Source organism: Papio anubis, chromosome 3, assembly GCF_008728515.1.
Source record: "Papio anubis isolate 15944 chromosome 3, Panubis1.0, whole genome shotgun sequence".
Classification (NCBI taxonomy): domain Eukaryota; kingdom Metazoa; phylum Chordata; class Mammalia; order Primates; family Cercopithecidae; genus Papio; species Papio anubis.
Window position 1 is genome coordinate 133,734,362 of NC_044978.1, and position 22,369 is coordinate 133,756,730.

At 35.7% G+C, this 22,369-nt stretch overlaps 1 protein-coding gene across 5 annotated transcripts in view; it reads right to left on the reverse strand.

The window, feature by feature from the left end:
- SNCA (synuclein alpha) overlaps positions 1–22,369 on the reverse strand; it is a 109,808-nt gene that overhangs the window by 1,718 nt on the left and 85,721 nt on the right. For all 5 annotated transcript variants that reach the window (XM_017958853.3, XM_017958854.2, XM_017958856.1 and 2 more), the window contains one exon: positions 1,451–1,534. In XM_017958853.3, the coding sequence (XP_017814342.1) occupies positions 1,451–1,534 (84 nt within the window). The remainder of the gene's footprint in view (positions 1–1,450; positions 1,535–22,369) is intronic.

Consider the following 22,369-nt stretch of genomic DNA (forward strand, 5'->3'; position numbering starts at 1 on the left):
TTATATCCTGGTAATGTCAATTACACTATAGTTTTCTATAGTGTTTAGTACTGTGTCTTGCATAAAAGACCCCAAAATACTGGAAATTCTTATTAGGCAAACAATTTAATCTCAATTTCTATAAATTGAATTATTATTAATATGTTGTGTGTGTGTGTGTGTGTGAGACAGAGTCTTGCCCTGTTGCCTAGATTGGAGTTCAGGGGTGCCATCTCAGCTCACTGCAACCTCTGCCTCCTGGGTTCAAGCAACTCTTGTGCCTCAGCCTCCCAAGTAGCTGGAACTATAGGCGTGTTCCACCATGCCTGGCTAATTTTTGTATTTTTAGTAGAGATGGGGTTTCACCATGTTGGCCAGACTGGTCTTGAACTCCTGGCCTCAGGTAACTGGGCCACTTTGGCTCACAAAGTGCTGGGATTACAGGTGTGAGCCGCTGCACCCATCCTTGATATGCCTTTTAATAATGCCATGAGGAATAATCCATAACCTAACCACAATATATTTGAACTCAATTTTTAATGGAACCATCATACAGTTTCTTTTCTTGTGATATCTTCGTTTGGTTTTGATTATCAGGGTAATATTGGTCTCACAGAATTAGTTGGGAAAAGTGTAAATGACTCCTCTTCTATGTTGTGTAAGAGATATTAATTGGTGTTAACTAATTAGTATTAATTCTTCCTTAAATGTTTGGTAGAATTTACCAGTGATACTGTCTCGGTCTGGGATTTTCTTTGCATGCAGGTGTTTTTTTTGTTGTTTTTTGTTTGTTTGTTTGGGTTTTTTTTACTAATTTAATCATTTAATCACTTCACTGTGTTACAAATCTATACAAAACTATTCAGATTTACTATTTCTTCTTGGGTAAGTTTTATTCATCTAACAGTATTTTCTAATTTCCCTTTTGATACATTTTCTATTAAAATACTTTTGTTTTCAATCAAAATAAAATTAACAATCATACGTTGTTTAAAACGTTATACTGGAATATATCAATTGTTGCAAATCATACATTTATCTTTTCATTCTATAACTTGTGTGGGTAACTTTTATTTTACTATGCAATCATCCCACTGGAAATGTATGGCAAAAAATAATTACCTTCCTTTGGCATTCCGTTGATTTCCCTAACTTTCCATTTAGAAACTTATTTTAGAATGTATAGTTTCTAAAAATATATTCTCTAATGCAGGGGTTAGTAAACTTTTCCTGTAAAGGGTCAAGTAGTAAGTATTTTAAGCTATGTGGACTTAGATAGGATTTGTGTTACATCCTCTCTTCCTCCTCCTCCTCTTTTTTTTTGGACCCTTTAAAAATGTAAAAACCATTCCTAGCTTGAAAGTTGTCCACGTAATGAGCATGTAGAGAGCAAATGATTCTCACTAAGCAAGAGAAATATGACAATGACAGGTTTTTGGTACTGTTAGAAAGATTCAGCTTGGACTCCTACCTCAGAAGGCATTTCATAAGCCTCATTGTCAGGATCCACAGGCATATCTTGTAGAATTCCTTCCTGTGGGGTTCCTTCTTCATTCTAATATTTAAAGTGAGAAGCACAAAAAGAACATGATGAAGTAGCATTTTTCACTTTTAAAAATCAGAACCATGTTTTGGAAAAATCTTACATATAGGGATGTTGGCCAGGGATGTTGAAAATGGCACACTTTAATATAAGTACTGGCATTCTAAACTCTGCAATGCCTTTGGGGAAACATTGCGGCAACATGGGTTACGAACCCTCAAAGTATGTAAAGTTTTTGCTCAAGTAATTCACTATTTAGGAAATAATCCACAGCTATAGTCCAAAAATATTCTTCACAAGATCAATGACAGCAGGAAACAACATTTTTACAATTGTTAACTAAATGTTCAATGAATAATGAAGAGTTAAAAAATTATTGCTGGGTGCTATGGTTCACTCCTGTGATTTCAGCACTTTGGGAGGCTGAGGCAGGTGGATCATTTGAGTCCAGGAGTTCAAGGCCAGCCTGGACCACACAATGAAACCCCAAGTCTACTAAAAATACAAATAAATAGCTGGGCATGGTGGCACATGCCTATGTCCCAGACACTTGGGAGGCTGAGGCAGGAGGATCACTGGAGCCTGGGAGGTAGAGGCTACAGTGAGCTATGTTCATGCCACTGCATTCCAGCCTGGGTGACAGAGCAAGACTTTGTCTTAAAAAGAAATTATCATTCAGCTACTCGGTAGATTATGATAAAGATATGTATTACTATTACCTGAGAATTATGTAACAACAACCTATTTATGGTATAATATTTAGCAGACTATAAAGTGTTTTTTGTATTATAGATACAACCTACACACAATTCAGATGCAAAGGTAAAAAGTTTGGAAGAAAACACAATAAAATATGAAAGTTATTTTGCTGGATAGTTATGTATGTTATTTTGACTTTTTTCTAAGTGTTTAACTTTTATAACCATTTATAATGTAAAAGCATACATATTTAACACAATGATTTTAAATGACAACGAATACACAAATTCTTTTCTGAAATTTGAAGACAGACTATACATATTGAAGGGAAATAATCAAATACATGGTCAGAAAATTTTTCTAGGTATCTCTTCCTAGACAAAGAATACTCAAAACTCAGCCTGAAATGGTCATGGCTTTGTTGATATTCTTCACTAAATACCTTTTGTTGCTTTGCATTTATTTTAGCTAAGTAATTATAAGAAGATAAAGTTAACTGAAAATTCAAAAAACAGAGAGGCAATGTGAGCCTAATGGACTCAGAGGAAGGGATCAAATAATCCCTCAGCCAATGAGGCTGATTTTCAACAACATGTCTGGTGTAAAAAATCCTCCCCATGTCTTCACATGAAAGTGACTGACAGGGACACTGAAGTATAAGGAAATGGATGACGGTAAGAAAAGGTCAAATTAAAGATCATGCTTATGGTAGGTGGGCAGAGAAGCTTATAGATCATTCTGCCCTTGCCAATGCCCTTTTTATAAACTAAAAAAATCCAAATAATAGATACATTAAATAAAATATAAACCACCCCAAACTACCTCACTTTAAAATGTGGAGTAAAGACTGTTTTCATAGTGTTTCACTTCTTGGTACAAGTGAAGGATACGGGCTCTGCTGCGGGGTAGCTAGGCACAAGGCTTCCATGTCACAGGACTTGAGCTCAAGTCCTAACTTCTCTAGATGACAGAGCTTTTGTGATGCTGAGAAGTTTCCTATGCTTTTTTTCTGCGTGTCAATTAGCCTTAGTGATCAAACGGGGCAGCCAAACCTTCTTTACAACTGGGAGAAGCAAACGACATCATTAACTTTCTCATTAATATTTAGATTACTGTTAGGATAGCCAAGTATAAGGGAAATAAGGCAATTTTTTTCATGCATTTTGAAACTGACAGAGATTTGATTTTCTAATATAATTTGTTAGAAAATTTTGATATGGACCAGACAAGTAAATATGGCGGACCTAGCCTGTTTGTTTGATGATCAAAAAGGAGTTGTTACGGCAGAACTAAGACTGATGGATGTTACTGGATATGTTTATATGTTATTTGGCTGAACTTTGAAGGATGTATGCAGATGTGCAGGTTAGGTGAGTGTGTGTGTCTACATGGTTCCAGCCTGGGTGACTGGGTGTGTGTGAGAGCACCCTGCAGTGATGGAACAGCGTCCTGTCCGGGGTGGGTTCCCATATTGCTCCCTAAGCTGCCAGGAGAGGGTCCAGCCACCTGCAGTCTCCACTGGAATAAATAGGTAAGTTATTTGACTTGTTTGTATTAATCTTTCATAAACGTATATATAGCTCACATTAATTTCAGTGTTTAATATCAGAAGTGATTTATCTTTATTTAGGAGTTTGATGGTGTTTTTGTGACCAGAAATTTGCCATAGGAACTTAATTCTTGCTTATATCAATTGCCAATGGTAAAACTGGTTTTGTTATACATTGTTTTGCTTCAAGTCACAGTTTCCAAGAAACTATTGATGAAGTTAAGTGAGGATTTACAGTATTATCTGCCCTCTGATGGAAGTACATACACATCACCATCTTAAACCAAGACCATACTAGTCTAAGTGGGCTATTGTTCACTGACCCAATAACTTCATCAAATGGGAACAAGTTACCCTAGGGATAACAGCGCAATCCTATTCTAGAGTCCAAATCGACAATAGGATTTATGACCTCGATGTTGGATCAGAACATCCTAATGGTGTAACCGCTGTTAAAAGTTCGTTTGTTCAACGATTGAAGTCCTACCTGATCCGCAAGGTCAGGAGATCAATAGTATCCTGGCCAACATGGTGAAACCCCATCTCTACTAAAATACAAAAAATTAGCTGGGTGTGGTGGCGCGCCTGTAATCCCAGCTCCTCGGGAACCTGAGTCAGGGGAATCACTTGAACCCAGGAGGCGGAGATCACAGTGAACCCAGATCACACCATTGCACTCTAGCCTGGCGACAGAGCGAGACTCCGTCTCAAAAAAAAAAAAAGAAAAGAAAAGAAAAGAAAAGTCCTACATGATCCAAATTTGAATTTGATTCACATTTAACTATCACTGACAACTTACAGCAAATATAAGGGGCGAAAAACATGTTCACTGTTCACATCACTGGCTACAATCAGCAAATTTTGCACTGTGAAAAACTACACAAGACAAATAATACATCTAATTTCACCAAGTAAATTGCAACAAAAAAGAAGTTAGTGGGAACCTGCAGATTAAAGTAGAAGTGAGAGAGAATTAGCCAATTGCAACCTAAGAACTTTATTTCATTCGTTTTGGGATCCCAACATAAGCAAATGGAAAACACGTATGAGGTAGTTGGGGAAATTTGAACACTGACTGGATTTTTAAGAATTATTGTTTATTTCTTTAGGTGTGAAGATATATTACAGTTTTACTTTAAAAAGTTCTTAACTTTTACAAATTAATTGTTTACAGATCAAATAAGATATCTATCTAGGTTTGGGTGGGGGGAAACTGGTGGGATATAGAAGAAACATGAGTTTAATATTTCCTCAGTTTTAAAAAGTATACACAGTAGTCTCCTTTTATCCGTGGTTTTGTTTTCCATGGTTTCAGTTACCCACCATCGACTGCAGACCCAAAATACTAAGATATTTTGAGAGAGAGAGGGAAAGAGAAAGCAAGACCATACCCAAATAACTTTTATTCTTATTATAATTGTTCTCTTTTGTTATTAGTTACTGTTGCTAATTTCTTACTGTGCCTAGTTTATAAATTAAACTTTTTCATAGGTATGTAAGCATTGGAAAACACAGTATATGTAGGGTTTGCTGCTATCCGCAATTTCACATGTCCAAGTGGGGCTTTCGGAATGTATCCCTGCAGATAAAGGAAGATTGCTGTATGCTCATTTCAATGGTTATTTCTCTAACTATGCTTTTCTGAATATGATATGTGATCTCAATTTGTTGACTCCATAACATTCACAGATTTTAAGCATACTAAAATATTTGTCAGCTATCCCAAGAGAGAATATAACAACAAACACTTCATATGACCGTCAGACACAATTTTATCCCTATACCTGTATATTTACTGTTTCATAAGCCCATCTCTAAAACCATTAAGTGTTATCTATAAAGAAATATCTTACTAAATTTCAACTCCAATTTATAACTGTGCCTAATTATAGTTTGGCTGTAACAAAAATAACATTAAAATTTGCATTTTATGAGTATTAATGACTTGTTTTCAAAATGTAATCATACTTGAAGGTATGAAATGCACCTTCTATTTATTTTTACCACAAACAAGAAAAAAAAAATCTTCCAATATAACAAATGTTAAACACTTTTGAAAAAAATCAATTTTTTTCTCAAATTTTTATTACGATATTATATTAACCCAGAATATGTTAGGGCAATAAAATAAATGAGAAAAATGTCTTGATTTTGGTATATGCCTGTATGCTTAATAAGAGATCCTACAGGGTAGGATATAGAGATATAGTAATAAAATACCTTTTATTCTCTCTCTACTACACCCTATCCCTGGAATATCTGTAGACCTTTTTTTTTTTTTCCAAATGAGATTGTTTTACGAACAGTGAAATAGACTCAGTTCAGTATCTTATATCTGCATTTGACACACAGAAAGAAAAATGGTTATCAAAAAATTACAATGGAATGGCCTTTCATTGCTAATAAGGAAAGACTTAAAAGCTATATCAGGAAACAGAAATGGCTGAGACTGACCTCTTTCACCCTAAAAAGCCTATTCAAGTTCTTTTTAAATAAACCTGTAGGGTTGAATAGCCAATATAATCAATTACCAGCTGGTACTTGTCTCAGCTGAAGTGCTCTATAAAACAGATCATGAGATGAAGTTCACTGCTAATAGTTTATTGGGAAGTACAATTCCAGGGAAGTGAAAGTGAAGGAAAAGGGAAGTGATACAAGGAGAAGTAGGAAAAAATTTCAGCTTCTGTCTTTAGGAATACAACTACAGAATTTACATAATCTTTTTAAATTTCCTGTTTTGAACTATATTGTATTTAGATATCTAGTAATACTTTCTGTAAGGAAATTATCTTTATTCAATTCCATGACTCATAACTTTAATTTTATTATATATTTAAAATGACACATAATAAAGGTAAAAATTGCTTTCCAAACCACATTCTTCTAGAATCATCTAGGGTCCTTGTTAAAAATGCAGGTTTGTAGGGCCTTGTGAATGTCTTGTTAAGTATGCTCTTTGGAAACCACTGCCCAACATCACTAATTGTTTGTAAACCCTGTGGTATAATTTAATATAGAGTATACCAATGTACTTGCTGTCAGTGTGAATAAAACTTTTTTTTAAAAAGATACGTTCATTTTGAAGTCCATCAAACGTTAGTAAATGGCGAGGGTTATCTGAAGACACTGGGAAGTAATCCATGGTGGTCGTTATAATGGCAAGGTTTCACCAATTATCTGGTATCTATGCTTTGTCAAAGTTAGAAATGTAGAGATAAATTTCTAAATTTAACTTTTTATGTGGGAAGAAAAATTGAAGTTCGAGGCTGGTTGGTCTTTGGTATACCTAAAGAACAAAGAGGAGGTTGGAGGTGTTGTAAAAAAGAGAAACGATACACATTGCTCTTTGAGAAAGTTCATTGGCACTAGAAAGGTTCTGGGGAGCTGGCAAGCTTCAACTGGTGAGTGACAGTGGTGGGCAAAATTAGTCCTAGAACTGCAGCAAGTTTTTTCAGCAGTTACAGAAGAAACTGGTCCCAGGTTACAACAGGCAGCTTCAGCATGTGGACTTGTAGAAAATTACACCTGTGGAGTAATGTGATGTTCCTTGAATGCTTTTCCTCCCAGGCTTCTTGATTGTTTTAGTTGGGTATAACAAGAATGACCCAATTTGTGTGATCAACTTTCACGGCCTTAAACATTCAAAGCAGCAGAAGCACACTTTCTCTTTTCCCCACTGCTTTTACACTGGAAGATATTTGGGGTAGAACCATTGTTTTGCTGCATTATTGAACAATGCCACTTAGCCTCACATAATGGAATTAATACCTTCACTCAACAGCTCACACCATGAGGAGGAAGGAGAGAGATGGTAACCAAAAAGATAAAAGCAGAAACTAAACAAGAAATTTGACCTAAGAGGAAAAAAAGGTTCAACTTAAGCACACACCAGTGTTCCAAAATGAAATCAAGCCCAGAACTCCTATTTAAATAAAAATAGCATAGATGTTTCAAAAATGTGAATATTCTATACTTCCCTACCTTAGACAGGGGAGTGTGTACATAGTGTAGACAGTGTATTTCACTAGGAAAATTACCATGTATTTTACTGATACACTTAAAAATGAAGGAGACAGACATGAATATCTTGTTAAAAAGCAAGGTAAAGATACATTTCATATGTTCAATTTTCTATTGTCAATTCCTAGTCTGCTCATAATGCCATTTTGGGGTGGGGAGCAAGGGGCATCTGATTCAAAATCAAACTAATCTCAATTTTTTTAAAAAACGAAAGAATTTTATTTTTAAAAAATTGAATTAAAGCAAACTTTGGATACTCTGGTTTCTCTTGAGGTCATATAAATCCTCTGCCTTTTTAAGAGATCTATGTGGAGAGGAACAATTCTAGGTCTTAAATGAATTATTGAGGTCTTGTTTTGGAAAGGCTACATATTTTGTTAAAAAATATAAGATTTCAAAACACCTAAAACTTTGGACAATGTTATTTAATCATCAAAAGCAAAACAATATGCATATTTCAGAAATAACAGTATATTTTAAGTCTTACTATTATGTATAAGAAAGAACAATATAAAAATAATGTGATGATTATATTTATTGTTTACATAGTCTAAGAAGTGTTTCACTGCATCCTAGTAAGTATATTCTGTCACATGAGAAGTCATAAAAATTGGCATGTTCTGCTGTATCCAATGTCCAAAAGATAATAAAGCATGATAAAAGTACACTTAATGAACCCCACCTCCTTGTCCAATTATATATGGTTAAGTTAAAATTCGAATTTTAATTTTTGGGAAAGTGCCGTTATGGCTTAGATCTAAGGTATAATTAAAGTGGCCAAGGGACTTAGTTCATTTAATATTCTATAACTTTAGAAATGCATCAAAGTGGCAAGCCCAGCATTAAGAGCTATTTGCCACTAGGGGCCTGTGGTTGAAGTCCACTGGATCCACCTGTTTATTCTGAGGCAATATGCAGACAAAAGGTAAGGGGAGTTGCAACATAATTTGTAATATTTAATAGATTATAGTACAAGATAAATTACAATATATTATAAATATAATTTATAGCATTACATCTAGTGAGATAGATGTAAAAGTGAACAGGTAAGTGAAAGGGCAAGGCATAAGTCTTATATAGAGTGACAGGTCTGGTACAGTCCTATTACCAAATCTATAACTATAGTATTTTGAATATTTTGCACTCTTTCAATGTAGCAGTATTTTAGGTTTGGTTGGCCTGACTTTAAAACAAGATAAAAAATTCCAAGTTTTAACAATGTAGTGACCTACTGTGTTTTAGATGTCAGCATCTATAATTTTCTATCAACATTTTCTACTCACCTGTACAAGATATGCCTTAGAATGTGGGAACACACACAAACACACACACACACTCACAGACACATACACGCAAAGTACAGTAGACCACTGATGATCTCTGGTGCCAGTTCCTGAGATCATTTTGAACGTTCTAATTAAAAAGTGCAAGTACAGTTTTTGTCATAAATTATACATCCTATGCTATTATATATGCTAAGCCAAACCTAGCAACAAGACTGAGTGAAGATGTGGCTCCTGGGTCATATGCTAGGCTTTCTTTCAGCAAATGGACTTACTCTTCCTCAGTTATGTTATGTACCTACTCAGATCAGGTTTCAGCAAATGTACAAATTACTATGTCATCAGCCGTCTGGATCACTTGGGAGTAGTCACATTGGTGAATGCTGTAAGTCATATTGTAAATACATTATACATAGTCCATATGTACAGATTGAGAATGCAAATCTATTTTAATTGATACCTTTAGAGATCCCAGTCTTACACATAAACAACACATATTTAGAAGCTATTTATGCTCTACTTTGTTTATCTTTTTTTTAGAGGCAGGGTCTTGCCTTACTGCCCAGGCTGTAATGCAGTGACACAATCGTAGCGCACTGTAGTCTCCAACTCCTGGGCCCAAGTAATCCTCCAGCCTCAGCCTCCCAAGTAGCTGGGACTATAGGCTTGCACCACCATGCTCAGCTATTTAAAAATTTTTTTTGTAGAGATGAGGTTTTACTGTGTTGCCGAGGCTGGTCTCAAACTCCTGAACTCAAGTGATCCTCCTGCGTCAGCCTCTGAAAGTGCAAGGATTACAGGCATGAGCCACTGCACCTGGCCCGTGCTCTACTTTGGATAATCAGTTACTATCTTACTCATTTTCTTGCCTTTTGCCCTTCTAGCTATTTCTTTAGTCTCGTCAATCACCTTATATATACAGAGAAAGAGAACAGATGAAATAAAAACTACTTATTTCACTGTTTTTAAAGGTTTGGCAGTGGAGGAGAGAGTAAAGCTAATATAGGGGGTTATTTTTGAGAGCTATTTACTAGTTTTATCTCTGAATTCAGGCTTAAATACATTCAACCATAAATTAAAAAATAATTGGTGGATAAATCAGGAATTGGTACAAAATCATTTTTAAGAAGAAAATGTCATTATATAGCAAAGAGGTAATATGCTGCTTTAAATCCTCATTTTCCTTGGCAAGCTTAACAAGCAGTGCAGTGCCTGCTGTATTTATGATAGTGCCATGCAATTAGCTGACTCACCTAATAAGACTTCACAGCACAGCAACAATTGCCAGCTCTTTTTTTTCCTGTTACTTGGATAGACTTGGTTGAAAATACTAATGCACAAAGGGAAATCTGGGAATAAACTATTTTCACTTTTCATGTCTAAGGGCTGATCTTCCTCTTCTATGAATAACATTTCTTATGTATGTTAAACTATATTCAAATTTGTTTACTATTTTAAGTTTTCATGGATTAGATTCTTGAAGGTCAGCCCCTTGGGTCGTGACTGAATAAGGCACCAACAATGTGAAGATGGGTCAAGCTGAGAAACGTTTGCTCTTGTGCTGAGCTCAGAATCAATGAGTCATTTCATGTTTGTAAATACAATGATATTTGGAGGCAGGTCTTGAAAGCAGCAACTGGGTGAGAAATCAGTGGGGAGGGTAGGCTTTGACAAAGTAAGAGATAAAGAGTCTGCTTCTATATTTTAGAGAAACCCAGGGAATGCTGAAAAGCTCATAGGAAAGAAGAAATATGCTGTCAAGATGTTAGTGAGCCAAGGCCCAGGAGTTTGCTTTCAAAAATAGATGAGAACCTGGACTTAATATGTGACTGGGAGAAAATACTTTAGGCAAAACAAACTACTCATATATAAAAGGATGGGCTCTGAAGCAGAGAGTGAGGGCAATAGCTTCAAGATCAGTGGATTTAAAATCCAGAAGTATCTTCTCTAAGATGTAAAAGATTAAGAAAGGCTTTAAGATAGATAGAGCAGGAATAAAGTAGTCAAGTGCATGTGATACCCCAAGGTCCCAGAAGCTCCCATACTAATAGAAACAGACACCAAGTGAAGTCTGAGGGGCCCTCACAATCTGGATGGAAAACTCTTCAAGTAGGTCTCAACCTTCAGGCTAGAATATCTTTGCTTAGCTGTCCCAGCCAGAGGACCATAGTGGTTGATTTCAAAAGGAATTGCGATTATACTACCTTGTAAATTCTCTCATTGTAAAGTTTTGTCACAATTTGTTGTTCCTACTTTCTTTTAGTTACCTAGAAAATGTTTTTCCTGAAAACCTCTATCCATGCCTCAACAGATAGGAGATAAAAAAGGAATCATCTTACAAGATTATCAAGAAAGATAATGGGCTAGGTGTATCCTTAAAAGGTCATCCAAATGAAATATTAAAATTCTTACTCTTCTATGTTATTCGGACATGGACTAACAATAATAGTTAATGTTTATTTGGTGCTTACTCTGTATTTGGCACCATTTCAAGAGTTTTATATGCATTATTTGATCTTAAAAAACAACTCTATGAGGAAGTTACTACTGTCTCCTTTTTATCAGTGAATGAACAGAAATAGGAGGTCTGGATCCAAAGCCTACACTCTTAACTATTATGCAATATTATTTGTTAAATGTCTTGAAAAAAATCTGTGTAGTTACTAAAATGTTATGCTGGGCTGCTTATTAAGGCAAAATTATGTTTTTAAAAAATTCATCCTTTCCAAATGCAATGTTAACTATTCTACGATGAAATATCAGAACTATCTCTAGTACCACTATTTTTATTGGAAGAAAATAGGAGGTCAAAGGAAATGTTTATATATATATATATAAATGTATATATATATATGCACACACACACATATATGTGTGTATACATATGATTTTTTGCAACGGCAAAAAACAGATATTTTTAACCTTAATTTTTAAATCTGCAAATGCCAAGTTTATCAATTTTTCATTATAGGAAAAAAGAGTTTGTTATAAATTCAATGCATAGCATTTTCTGGTTTAGACCTTTCCATTATTGTTCAGAATAAAGACTATGAGGTTGTCAGAAATAAATCGTTCATTTTGTTTCCTAAATATGTGGCAAAGACACTATATGTTTTCTGTTTGTTTGCGTCTTTGTTTGTTTTAGAATGGTTTGAAACATCATCACTTGAGTTTCTTGAAACCTTTTGACCAACCAGGAAAGCTTTTGCCTGGGCACAGGCCTTATCTTTCTTAGTGTTATACTAGAGATACTAATCCCTCCCAACAATTTCATTTTGATTATCACAATAAAACATAATGATCCATTAAGTCCGTGGGGCAGATGTTTATTTATTTATAACCCTGCCTTATTCCACAGAGAATTTAAAGAGGAATAAAAGATTATTTCCTTATCACATCAAATGAATATCTTTTATTTTGTCTAATATTGTTTTTTCTTTTTCTTTAGGCACTAAATGTTTATTTGTATTATTTTAATTACTTTTAAAGCATCCATTATTTCTGGATTACATTACTGAACTCTCAATAAATCAGTACTTAGTTCTGTATTTAATTTTTTCAACAATTTTTCCATCTTTAATTTGGTTCATTTATATCTCCCTTTGCTGTTTATTGAGTAGAAACTCTGATTTTTGTAGCAGAGGGAGAACAAACAAACAACACACAAAATATTCTGTATTTAATGCTACAATTGTCTCTATGGTTGCAATGTGTAGGTGGGGTGCATTCAAGTGGGCTTGTGGTATTTGTGTGTGTGTGTTGGAAGAATATATATTGAGGATGATTCTTAATTCTATTACTTCCTTGAGAAACTGAAATTGTGGCTACACAATCACTCTAAATATTTTGTATCACAGTCCCCTCCCTTCAACAATTGTATACAATACACTATTTGTTGGAAGTGCAGGAGAAAAAGGGCATTTAAGAGCATGAGATTTGGTGGCAGACTGACCTATGAGTAGATGGTACCAGTGAGATCTTGAGCAATGTAAATATTTCAACTGAAAAATGGTAACGATAAAACATTTTTCAGAGTGGTGTTGTATTAAATGAAATGATACACATAAAGTAGCCTGCAATGACCCCTGCACAGTCATAATATCAAATATTTACTGAACATCTACTATGTGCCAGATTATTTTAAGCACTTTTGAAAATATAAGTATTTTGATAAATGTTTATCATATATTGTCTTAATAAGATTACATTGTTCTTGTATTTCATCGTATTGCAAATTTTATTTTTTAAAAAACCTTTTTTTGGAAAGATTTGAAACAAAAAACCCAACTAAAAAATAGAAACTTTTCGCTGGCGCAGTGGCTCTCACTTGTAATCTCAGCACTTTGGGAGGCCGAGGTGGGCGGATCACAAAGCCAAGAGATTGAGACCATCCTGGCCAACATGGTGAAACCCTGTCTCTACTAAAATTACAAAAATTAGCTGGGCATGGTGGCACACGCCTGTAGTCCCTGCTACCCGGGAGGCTGAGGCAGGAGAATCGCTGGGACCCAGGAGGTGGAGGTTGCAGTGAGCTGAGATAGCACCACTGCACTCCAGACTGGCGAGAGAGCAGACTCCATCTCAAAAAAAAAAAAAAAAGGAACCTTTTGCCTTACTTCATTTGCTAGCTACTTTCAAGTCTGCAATTAAGCTCAGTGTTTTGCCTTTCTCACACTGTGCACAGGTCCTCTTCTTTGTTTCCCTTCTCTCTGTTGCCTAGGAATACAGCCAAAAACTTGAGTAATAGATGATAGATGGGTCTGTTGCATCCTAAGTGCATCCTAGTGACATAGATAAGAAGCAAATGCTACAAAATTATAGGTGCAAACTACAAGTTGTGTTTTAATTGCTTTTAACAAGTACTTATAAGCAGAAGAACTGTGAAAAGTCTAACATTCTGTCTTACTTGCAAGCCTGCCAGTTCTTTGGGTGCTGGGCAAAGACACAATAGTGCTGGGTCAGAGACAATTGACTTTACTAGTCACAGTAATAGCATTAGCAAGAGTATCATGATTTTCTTGCACTGATTCCTCAAGCCCCAATTCCCATGGAAAACCTCAAGTGACACCTACATGCTCAGTGAGTTGCATCAGAAAAGAGGAACCCAGAGCTTAGGAAACATGGATATTTTATAATGGCCAGTAAAGATGTCCCTTTGCTTCAGAAAGAGGCACTACCTCTATCCAAGGCTGCAAGCACACCTGCCTTTTGCTTTAGAAGGATAAATGATTTATATCTTCCAAGGCTATTCACTATATAAAAAGCTAATCCCAAACAAAAGGCAGTTACTGACTTGCTTGTAAAACGTGCAGAAATGAGACCCCGCTTGAATGTGGACAGCTGACAGAGGGACAACGGGTAAAAATGTTTAGGTTTTGAGCTTGACCAACTAGGAAGATAATTATTAGCAGTAGAGAAAAAAAGAACAAAGTAGATTTTAGGGAGATAAGTCATATTTTAGATAGGTTGAGTCTGAGATGCGTCCATAAATATATGTTGAAAATAAGGGATTAGAGTTGAGAGACTTCAGAAATATATATTTTGAGTAGTTACACTAGAGAGGTAATTGAAAAAGTCATCAGAGTTCATAAAATTAAAGTGAGAAAAAGAGGCCAGTGAAGAAAAACAAGATGGCATCGCATGAAGAACTTTCTTAGGAAGGAAGGCAGCAAAGAAGAAAAATTGGAGACGTAGTCAGAGATGGAAGATGAAAAAGGAAAATAACAACATTTCAGAAATGAAATGAAAAAGGTCTTTCACTAAGTAATTGGTACTACTACTTGTCAGTTTCAAGTGCTGACAAAAAATGGAAAGAACCACACATGTGCACTTCCAGTACTATGTATTTTATGCTTCAGAGATACATACCTGTTTAACAAAAATGTGTTTTTTCTCTAAGTGTGTTGAATAGCCCAAAAAAGATGGAGGCAGAAGTCAGATTTCAGGAGATAAAGGAACAAGAAGGATCATTGAAGACTGTGATGGTAGAAAACATTTTGACAAAGAGTTGTGCAACGAGAAAGTTGGGTTTGGGACAATTAATTTTGAGGGTAACAATTGGGGATTTGAGTAGATTTTTTGCTTCTGTTCTTTAATTGTGTTGTCTTCCTTTTTAAAGAAACCAAGAGACTGTTAATGTAGTAGGAGCAGAGTTTCATGATACAGGGCAGAGACGGGGTTGGTTGACAGAGAATTGTCTCAAAAGAGAGGAAAAGAATGGAGCCAAGAACAGAGGTGATTTTTAATTTGGGAAATGTGGGACATGTTAACATGAGTCCAGAGAACTAAAATGAGCTTATGGCATTCAGATGCTGAAGATGAAGAAAGGAAAGGAAGGAAAAGGAGGGAATTTATATCTGTTTATTGAATACTCTTGTAAAACAGTTAATCACCCCTTTTTACTGAAGATAAGATAAAAATGTCAGAGGTGTTTTGCCTAAAGTAACAAATATGATAGTCAAGCTGGGTTCAAAACCATATCAGTCTTATGCCAAAGCATGTTTTAGTTGCTGTTGTGTAGTTGTGATTTTAACGGAAGTAGAAGAGTTTTATAATGGACTATCTGAAAAATAAGATACAATATCAATTAGAAAGAAATAAAACAACTGGTGAGAAGCAGTGCATGCAAGCAGAATCTGAGTGTCATCACTTTTTAGTTAAACTAACCAGCCCAATATCCTGATTTTTCTTTAACAGGCAAAGAAGTTTTGAGTCTTTCCCATAGACCGAGTTCTTGTGAACCGTTTTACAGTAGTAATGGCATCCAATCCCATAGATAACAATAACAAAAAAGCACCGTTGCTGCAGACCATTCTGTTGCCAGGGTTTCTCTTCCCTGGTGGCTTTCTAGCTAGTTTGTAAACAAATAATTCAGGTGGCCCTGTCATGTTACATTAACTAAAAACCAAGTCTAAAGCACACATGTAATAACATATATGTGTGCCAACTGACTTGCTATCAAATTCCTAAATCATAGAATTAAAATTGAAAAGTAACTGTATTTGGAAACAAGAAAAAAGTCACTTTGACACCCAACTGATGTATATAAAGGAGATTGTGCATATGGGTTTTAAAATGAGATGAAAATTGAAATTTGATCTTTGAGATTAAAAACAATGTTATGTAAATCTATTTTTATTTAATTTTTCTGAAAAATATTGTATTTGTTTTATACCCTCTTGCTATATAAACTTTTATTGTTTTTCTTACCCTCTTTTTTTATTCCTCCTAATTTTTCTTAACTTTGATATCTCTGAATTTAAAGTCCAGAGAATGATTCATCTTCACTAGTCCTATCTTTTCCAGTGCTAGTATTTTTTTCTTTGAGCTGTGCCTTCCTATCCCATTTTTCAGATCTCAAACTATAATTTGGTGTGGAGTACCCAGGTAACTCATATTTGAAGTGAAGTTGTAGGCAGCACAAAGATGATTTTATTAGAACATCTGCTAGATCAGAATGGCCAGTGCACAAAATTTATTTTCCTAGCAGACTCAGCGAATTTAACCTGGAAGAAAATGTCTGACTCTGTTGAATTTTCTTAGGCAAATACAACATTTGAAAGTCACCGAATGTTTCAAACAACATAACAACATTCAGATAACAGAATTGTGTTGTTGTTCTCATGTGTTTATGTCCAGAAAATAAGCAGATTGGAGCTTCTCTAAGATTAAAAGTCAAAACAGTATTACAATTCCAGCCCAGATTTGACTACCTAATCATTTAAACCTTTGTATCATCATCATCATTATCATCATCACCACCATCACTGCATATTCATTAAGTTAAAAAAAAATCCTTTAAATTAAATGGAAAAGAAAATATCTGTGTAAATAGATTAAAGTGATTCCTGCTCATCCCTCCCTTTCTCCCTGGGGCAGGAGACTTGAGTACATTGAAGGAATTCATAGGGTTCCTTGGAGTAACTATGAAAACCACAGTGATGAACTAAATGAATGTTTACATCTAAAGAAAGATATAAACATATTACATTAAAAGGTGGCATGATATAATGGTATATCATGGTATATCACTGATTAAGAAACGTGAGGCCACTTTCATGTGCCACTGATAAATCATTATAATTTGACGTAGTAGATAATGTCCCTATATTTCACTGGCATACCTGGAAAATGAGGACTTTCAAAACATATTTCTGCCAGTTACAGTTAGGTATTGCAAAACAAGTATTTAGTGAGCATCTAAACTGAAGCTTAGAACTTCAGTTTTATGGTGGGGCGTGATGGCTCATGCCTGTAATCCCAGCACTTTGTGAGGCCAAGGCAGGAGGATCACTTGAGATCAGGAGTTTGGGACAAGCCTGGCCCACATTGTGAAACCCCATCTCTACTAAAAATACAAAAATTAGCCAGGCGTGGTGGCACGCACCTGTAGTCCCAGTTACTCGGATGGCTGAGGCAAAAGAATGGCTTGAACCTGGGAGGTGGAGATTGCAGTGAACTGAGATCCCGCCAATGCATTCCAGCCTAGGCGACAGAGTGAGACTCCATCTCAAAAAAGTAAAGAACTTCCATTTTATTTTCTTCATGGCATAGCATAATAGATGAGTTAACAAATTAATGAAACAGATTGACATGTGTTAATTGTAATCTTATACAGAACAGAAATCATTTCCATAAAATATTTAACCTGCATGTTACTTCCCCTAAATCTCTCTGTAGCTGATGTCCCAGTTTCACTATTAGCTCTTCAGACTTGGATGTTAAGCACTGTGCCTTCCCCTGGACCTCTCTTTAAATGTCACAGCTATTTCTGGCAGGTAAGACTGTTGCTTTGGTTAGTGTGAACACACACCACTGTGGATCACAAGGCACCTGAGAGAAAAGGCTGCCAAAAGCAGAAAAATAACTCCAAAAAAAGAAACAAAAAAACCCACAGGGTCCTGAAAAATACAACACATATGCATTTGTATACTTATGACCTAATTTATGTCAGTCATTAAAAGAAGATAAGGTGTTTAGAAAATACAGTGCTGTTTATGGCTATACTTAATATTGTGACCACTTAATACAAAGCAAAGCATTCTCGCTTGCTCTCATGAAGGAGAGTGCAATTTAGAATTGAGAGCTCAATTTCTAAGGAGGGTTTATGCACTCTATCTTGAGGCACACCAAGGAGATTGAGTTTACCAGTTTAGAAAGCACTGCCATAATTCAAGTCAGGGAGAGGGCTGATGGAACATTTTTTAAAGATTTTAAAAGATCATGAGGGCAAGCTGGCTTTTAACAAAAACAAAGTATTTCCATGTGGCTTCTGGCTGACTGAATTAATAAGGCCCAGAGACTGATCTGAAACCTAAAGCCTTTAATTTTTATTGCAATGGAGAAAAACGGAACATTATTTGACTATCAATTGTGAAGTTTAGTAAAAAGATTTTCGCTAATGGATGGTTTTAATATTTATGAATGTGATGGTTCAGCAAGTTTTCTCCAATGTTTTGCAAGACCACTAATTAATAATCATCTTTACAAATGGAACATGTAATTGTCTGATACTATTTTTTTGTTTGCCAATGCTTAATACTTATTTTGAATATGGTTTATTATTTTCTCTAAATTTCTCTCTTTATTTCTACCTGAGCATTTCTTAATTTTTTTCTTCAGTCCTGTTATTCTCACTGTAGGATTTTTAAACCCTGGTATATTATATTAAAATCCTTCAACTGTGAATTCAGTAATGTTTTGAGTTCCAGGGATTCATCTGGCATTAGGCTGACTTTGTCACGCATAAACATCGACATGAAAGAAAAGATTTAAGAAACGAAAGGCCTGAATCAAAATAAGAGGTCAAATTTTCCAGGGTGTTTTGTGTCTTGAAAATCTTTCTGCTGTGATTACCTAAAGCCTGTGGTTAGATAATTATTGAGGGACTTTTGCAATTGTCCCTTTTCTCTACATAGATCACCACATTAATTAAACGAGAGTCTCACTGGGGACAGGTTGCTGTTCTGCATCTTTAAGTATTTTTAGTACTTTATTTTCAAAAGAGAAAAAAGAACCATTAAGAAGAAGATTGCTTCTCAGTCAAATTTTCTGATATAAAGATATTCTCAAAAGACAAACACACACACACACACACACACACACACACACACACACAGCCCCACCCCCCAAGGCTCTGGAATATGCCTTAACTATCTTCTTTTTGCACATTTAAAAAAGGAGGTCATTATGAAATTTGCACATATTTTATGACCTGTAATGTACTTCTCTGATCTGATTTCACTTGAGCTAAATAAAATAAAATAAATATAAATCAGGTGCTTGCTGTGATCAAGATGCTAAAGTTATATTTACAGTGCTTCATAAATGTAAGGTGTTAAAGCTTAGTGAGACAAGAAGTAACCTGATAATTGATTAGCCAGGGTGCTATACAAATCTACCGAGAGGGTACCTTCCAAGGTTAATGCAATTATGGGAGAAAGATCCTGGCTGCTGGCTACAGAAATGCCAACTAAAGTGTTATCCACCCCACCCCTCACTCTAGAGGATGCGTTAGGATGACATTGCACTGTGTCAAAATGAAAATACAAACGAAAGCAAATAAACTGAGCGATAAGAACTGACTCAGTTTCCTTATCCATTTCCCAGTTACCTTTTTTTTTTAAAGGCCAGTCTGCATGTCCACTAGGAGAAAAGGGACCCGCGTTCTTCATCAGCCCATCCTTAGATCCTAGTACGTATATGCACCTAGTAAGTGCTGAGCGAATATTCAATGAATGATCGCACATTTCCTATGAATTCTTCGTTGATTATCCTTCAACAGAGCTAACCTCTCTTTCCTATGTGCTCAGTCAAATGCTTTCCCGTTGGATTGAGTTCAGCATAAACTGCCATGTTTTGAGATGATTGGCGTAAGCAAATGTCCTCTCCTGGGTTGTGAGAACCTAAGAGCAGGGACAACATCACACTCATCTCTACTTTCTACAGTTCTTTTGTCCACTGTGTAACAAATAATGCCAAGTGAAAAAGGGAAAAATGAATAAATTTTGTAAGATGCCAATGGGAAAAAACAGAAAATCAAGAGTTACTGAAAGAAACCACTAACTCCATTTAATTGTTTTAGACTACGTGATACATAGCCAGTATTAGGATTCAGATCCAAAATAAAAGATACTAGTGCCCCAAGAAGATATCATAATTTGTTAAAATAGGTAAAAATGTATATTATTCAATATTAAACCTTTAAACCACATTTCAAGTTTTTAAAAATTTGTCTTCCTTTTATGCATAGATAGTAGTAGAGCATTAAGAACACCATGCATGGCTATCACCTGAGGTGTTGATTGTAAATGCAAATTCCTAGGCTTTGTCTAGTAACTACTGAATCAGAACCTTTGGGAGTGAACTGACAGGAATCTGAATTTAAAAAATACGATCGTCAGGTGATTCTTATGTATCTAAAGATAACTGCTTTAAACATAACAAAGAAACCCAAAGAGGGACACTTGAGGATTATTTCAATATATCTCCTTTTGCAGAGATTAATAGTAAATGTTGTTTTATCTGCTGTTCAGAATTTTACATATGCATTGGATGATACATCTTCTTTTTCTGACAAAAAGGCTTTTCTCTGGAGAAAATAAAAAGGCAGTTTTCCCTGAGAGCACAGGCTTCTAGCAAAGCCCCAATCCATGTGACTCTATCAATCAAGACAGAGAATGATTTCCACCTTCTAGTCCTTACTCTCTTGCAAAATGGGCTTTCAAATCTCATTACTGATGGTCCCATCTTTTATTATCTTTTATTACTGGTGTTATCAATGGGATGCTCGCAGCAGCTTAAGTATGTGGATAAAGAAGGAATGCACAATATACAGTACTGAATAATTTTAAAAAGTGGTCTTTCAGAACATGTCTGTATGTGCATACCAGTGTGTTATTTATGTTGAAACCAATGTTTTACATTAATGGCGGAATTCCGGAAAAACAAGAAAATATTTGTATTTTCTAAACCACTAAAAGTTTAGTGGAACTCATTAACAGTCTGTATCTTCTCTGTGTATTTCAGAAGTACCTTTTAAGTATAACAGCTAGGGGTACACTTTTATAAATGTATGATTTGAACACAAGTACAAGAAATATTCAAGGATTTTTTTTTTTTTTTTTTTTTTAGACGAAGTCTCGCTCTTGTCACCTAAGCTGGAGTGCAATGACACAGTCTCGGCTCACTGCAACCTTCGCCTCCCGGGTTAAAGCAATTCTCCCGCCTCAGCCTCCCTAGTAACTGGGATTACAGGCGCCTGCCACCACATCTGCTAATTTTTGTATTTTTAGTAGAGATGGGACTTCACCATATTGACCAGGCTGGTCATGAACTCTTGACTTCAGTGGATCCACCCGCCTCGGCCTCCCAAAGTGTTGGGATTACAGGTGCCCACCGCACCTGGCCAATATTCAAATTTACACAGGAAAAAGAATACTTTCTCTACATAACCTTTACTTATTTACTCATAAGCCTCTAGTTCTCTCTGGATTTGACTTTAAATCTCAACACATTTCCCAGAAACGAATATCTTCTGGCTGACTTCTATGAAAAATTCAGACAAAGAAAAAAACCGAATACAATGGAGAGAGAATATAATACTCCTTTTCTCCCATTCTATCTCTCTACAGCATATCACCTCCTCCAAAATCAGTTCATATCTAACTCCTAGTACATTTTGAGTTAAAAATACACATGCACACAAATATATGTGTAAATATACACGTTTATATCACACATATGTGTGGGTATATATGTGTGTGTTTGTATGTGTGTGTGTATACATATACTTTCTTACAGGTGACTAGAATGCTTTTTTGGAAGTGGTTTTGTGGGCTATGTGATGTCTCTATTGTTATATCTTAAAAGTTTATCTTTGTTTGAGATGGAGCCTCCCTCTGTAGCCCAGGCTGGATTGCAGTGGTGGGATCTCGGCTTACTGCAACCTCTGCCTCCCGGGTTCAAGTGTCTCTTGCGCCTCAGCCTCCTAGGATTGCAGGCATGTGCCACCACACCTTCCTATTTTTTTGGCGGGGGTTATTTTTAGTAGAGACAGGGTTTCACCATGTTGGCCAGGCTGGTCTCGAACTACTGATCTCAAGTGATTGGTCTGCCTTGGCCTCCCAAAGTGCAAGATTATAGGTGTGAGCCACCACGCTCTGCCAAAAGTTTCTTAGCACTCATTCTCATGAGAAAAATTGCTGAAAACTTGGAAATAAAGAAAGAGAATGACTACATGTCCTTTAAATGTTATTTTTAAGGGGCTCACTCAATGACTATTAAGTTATCTAAGAT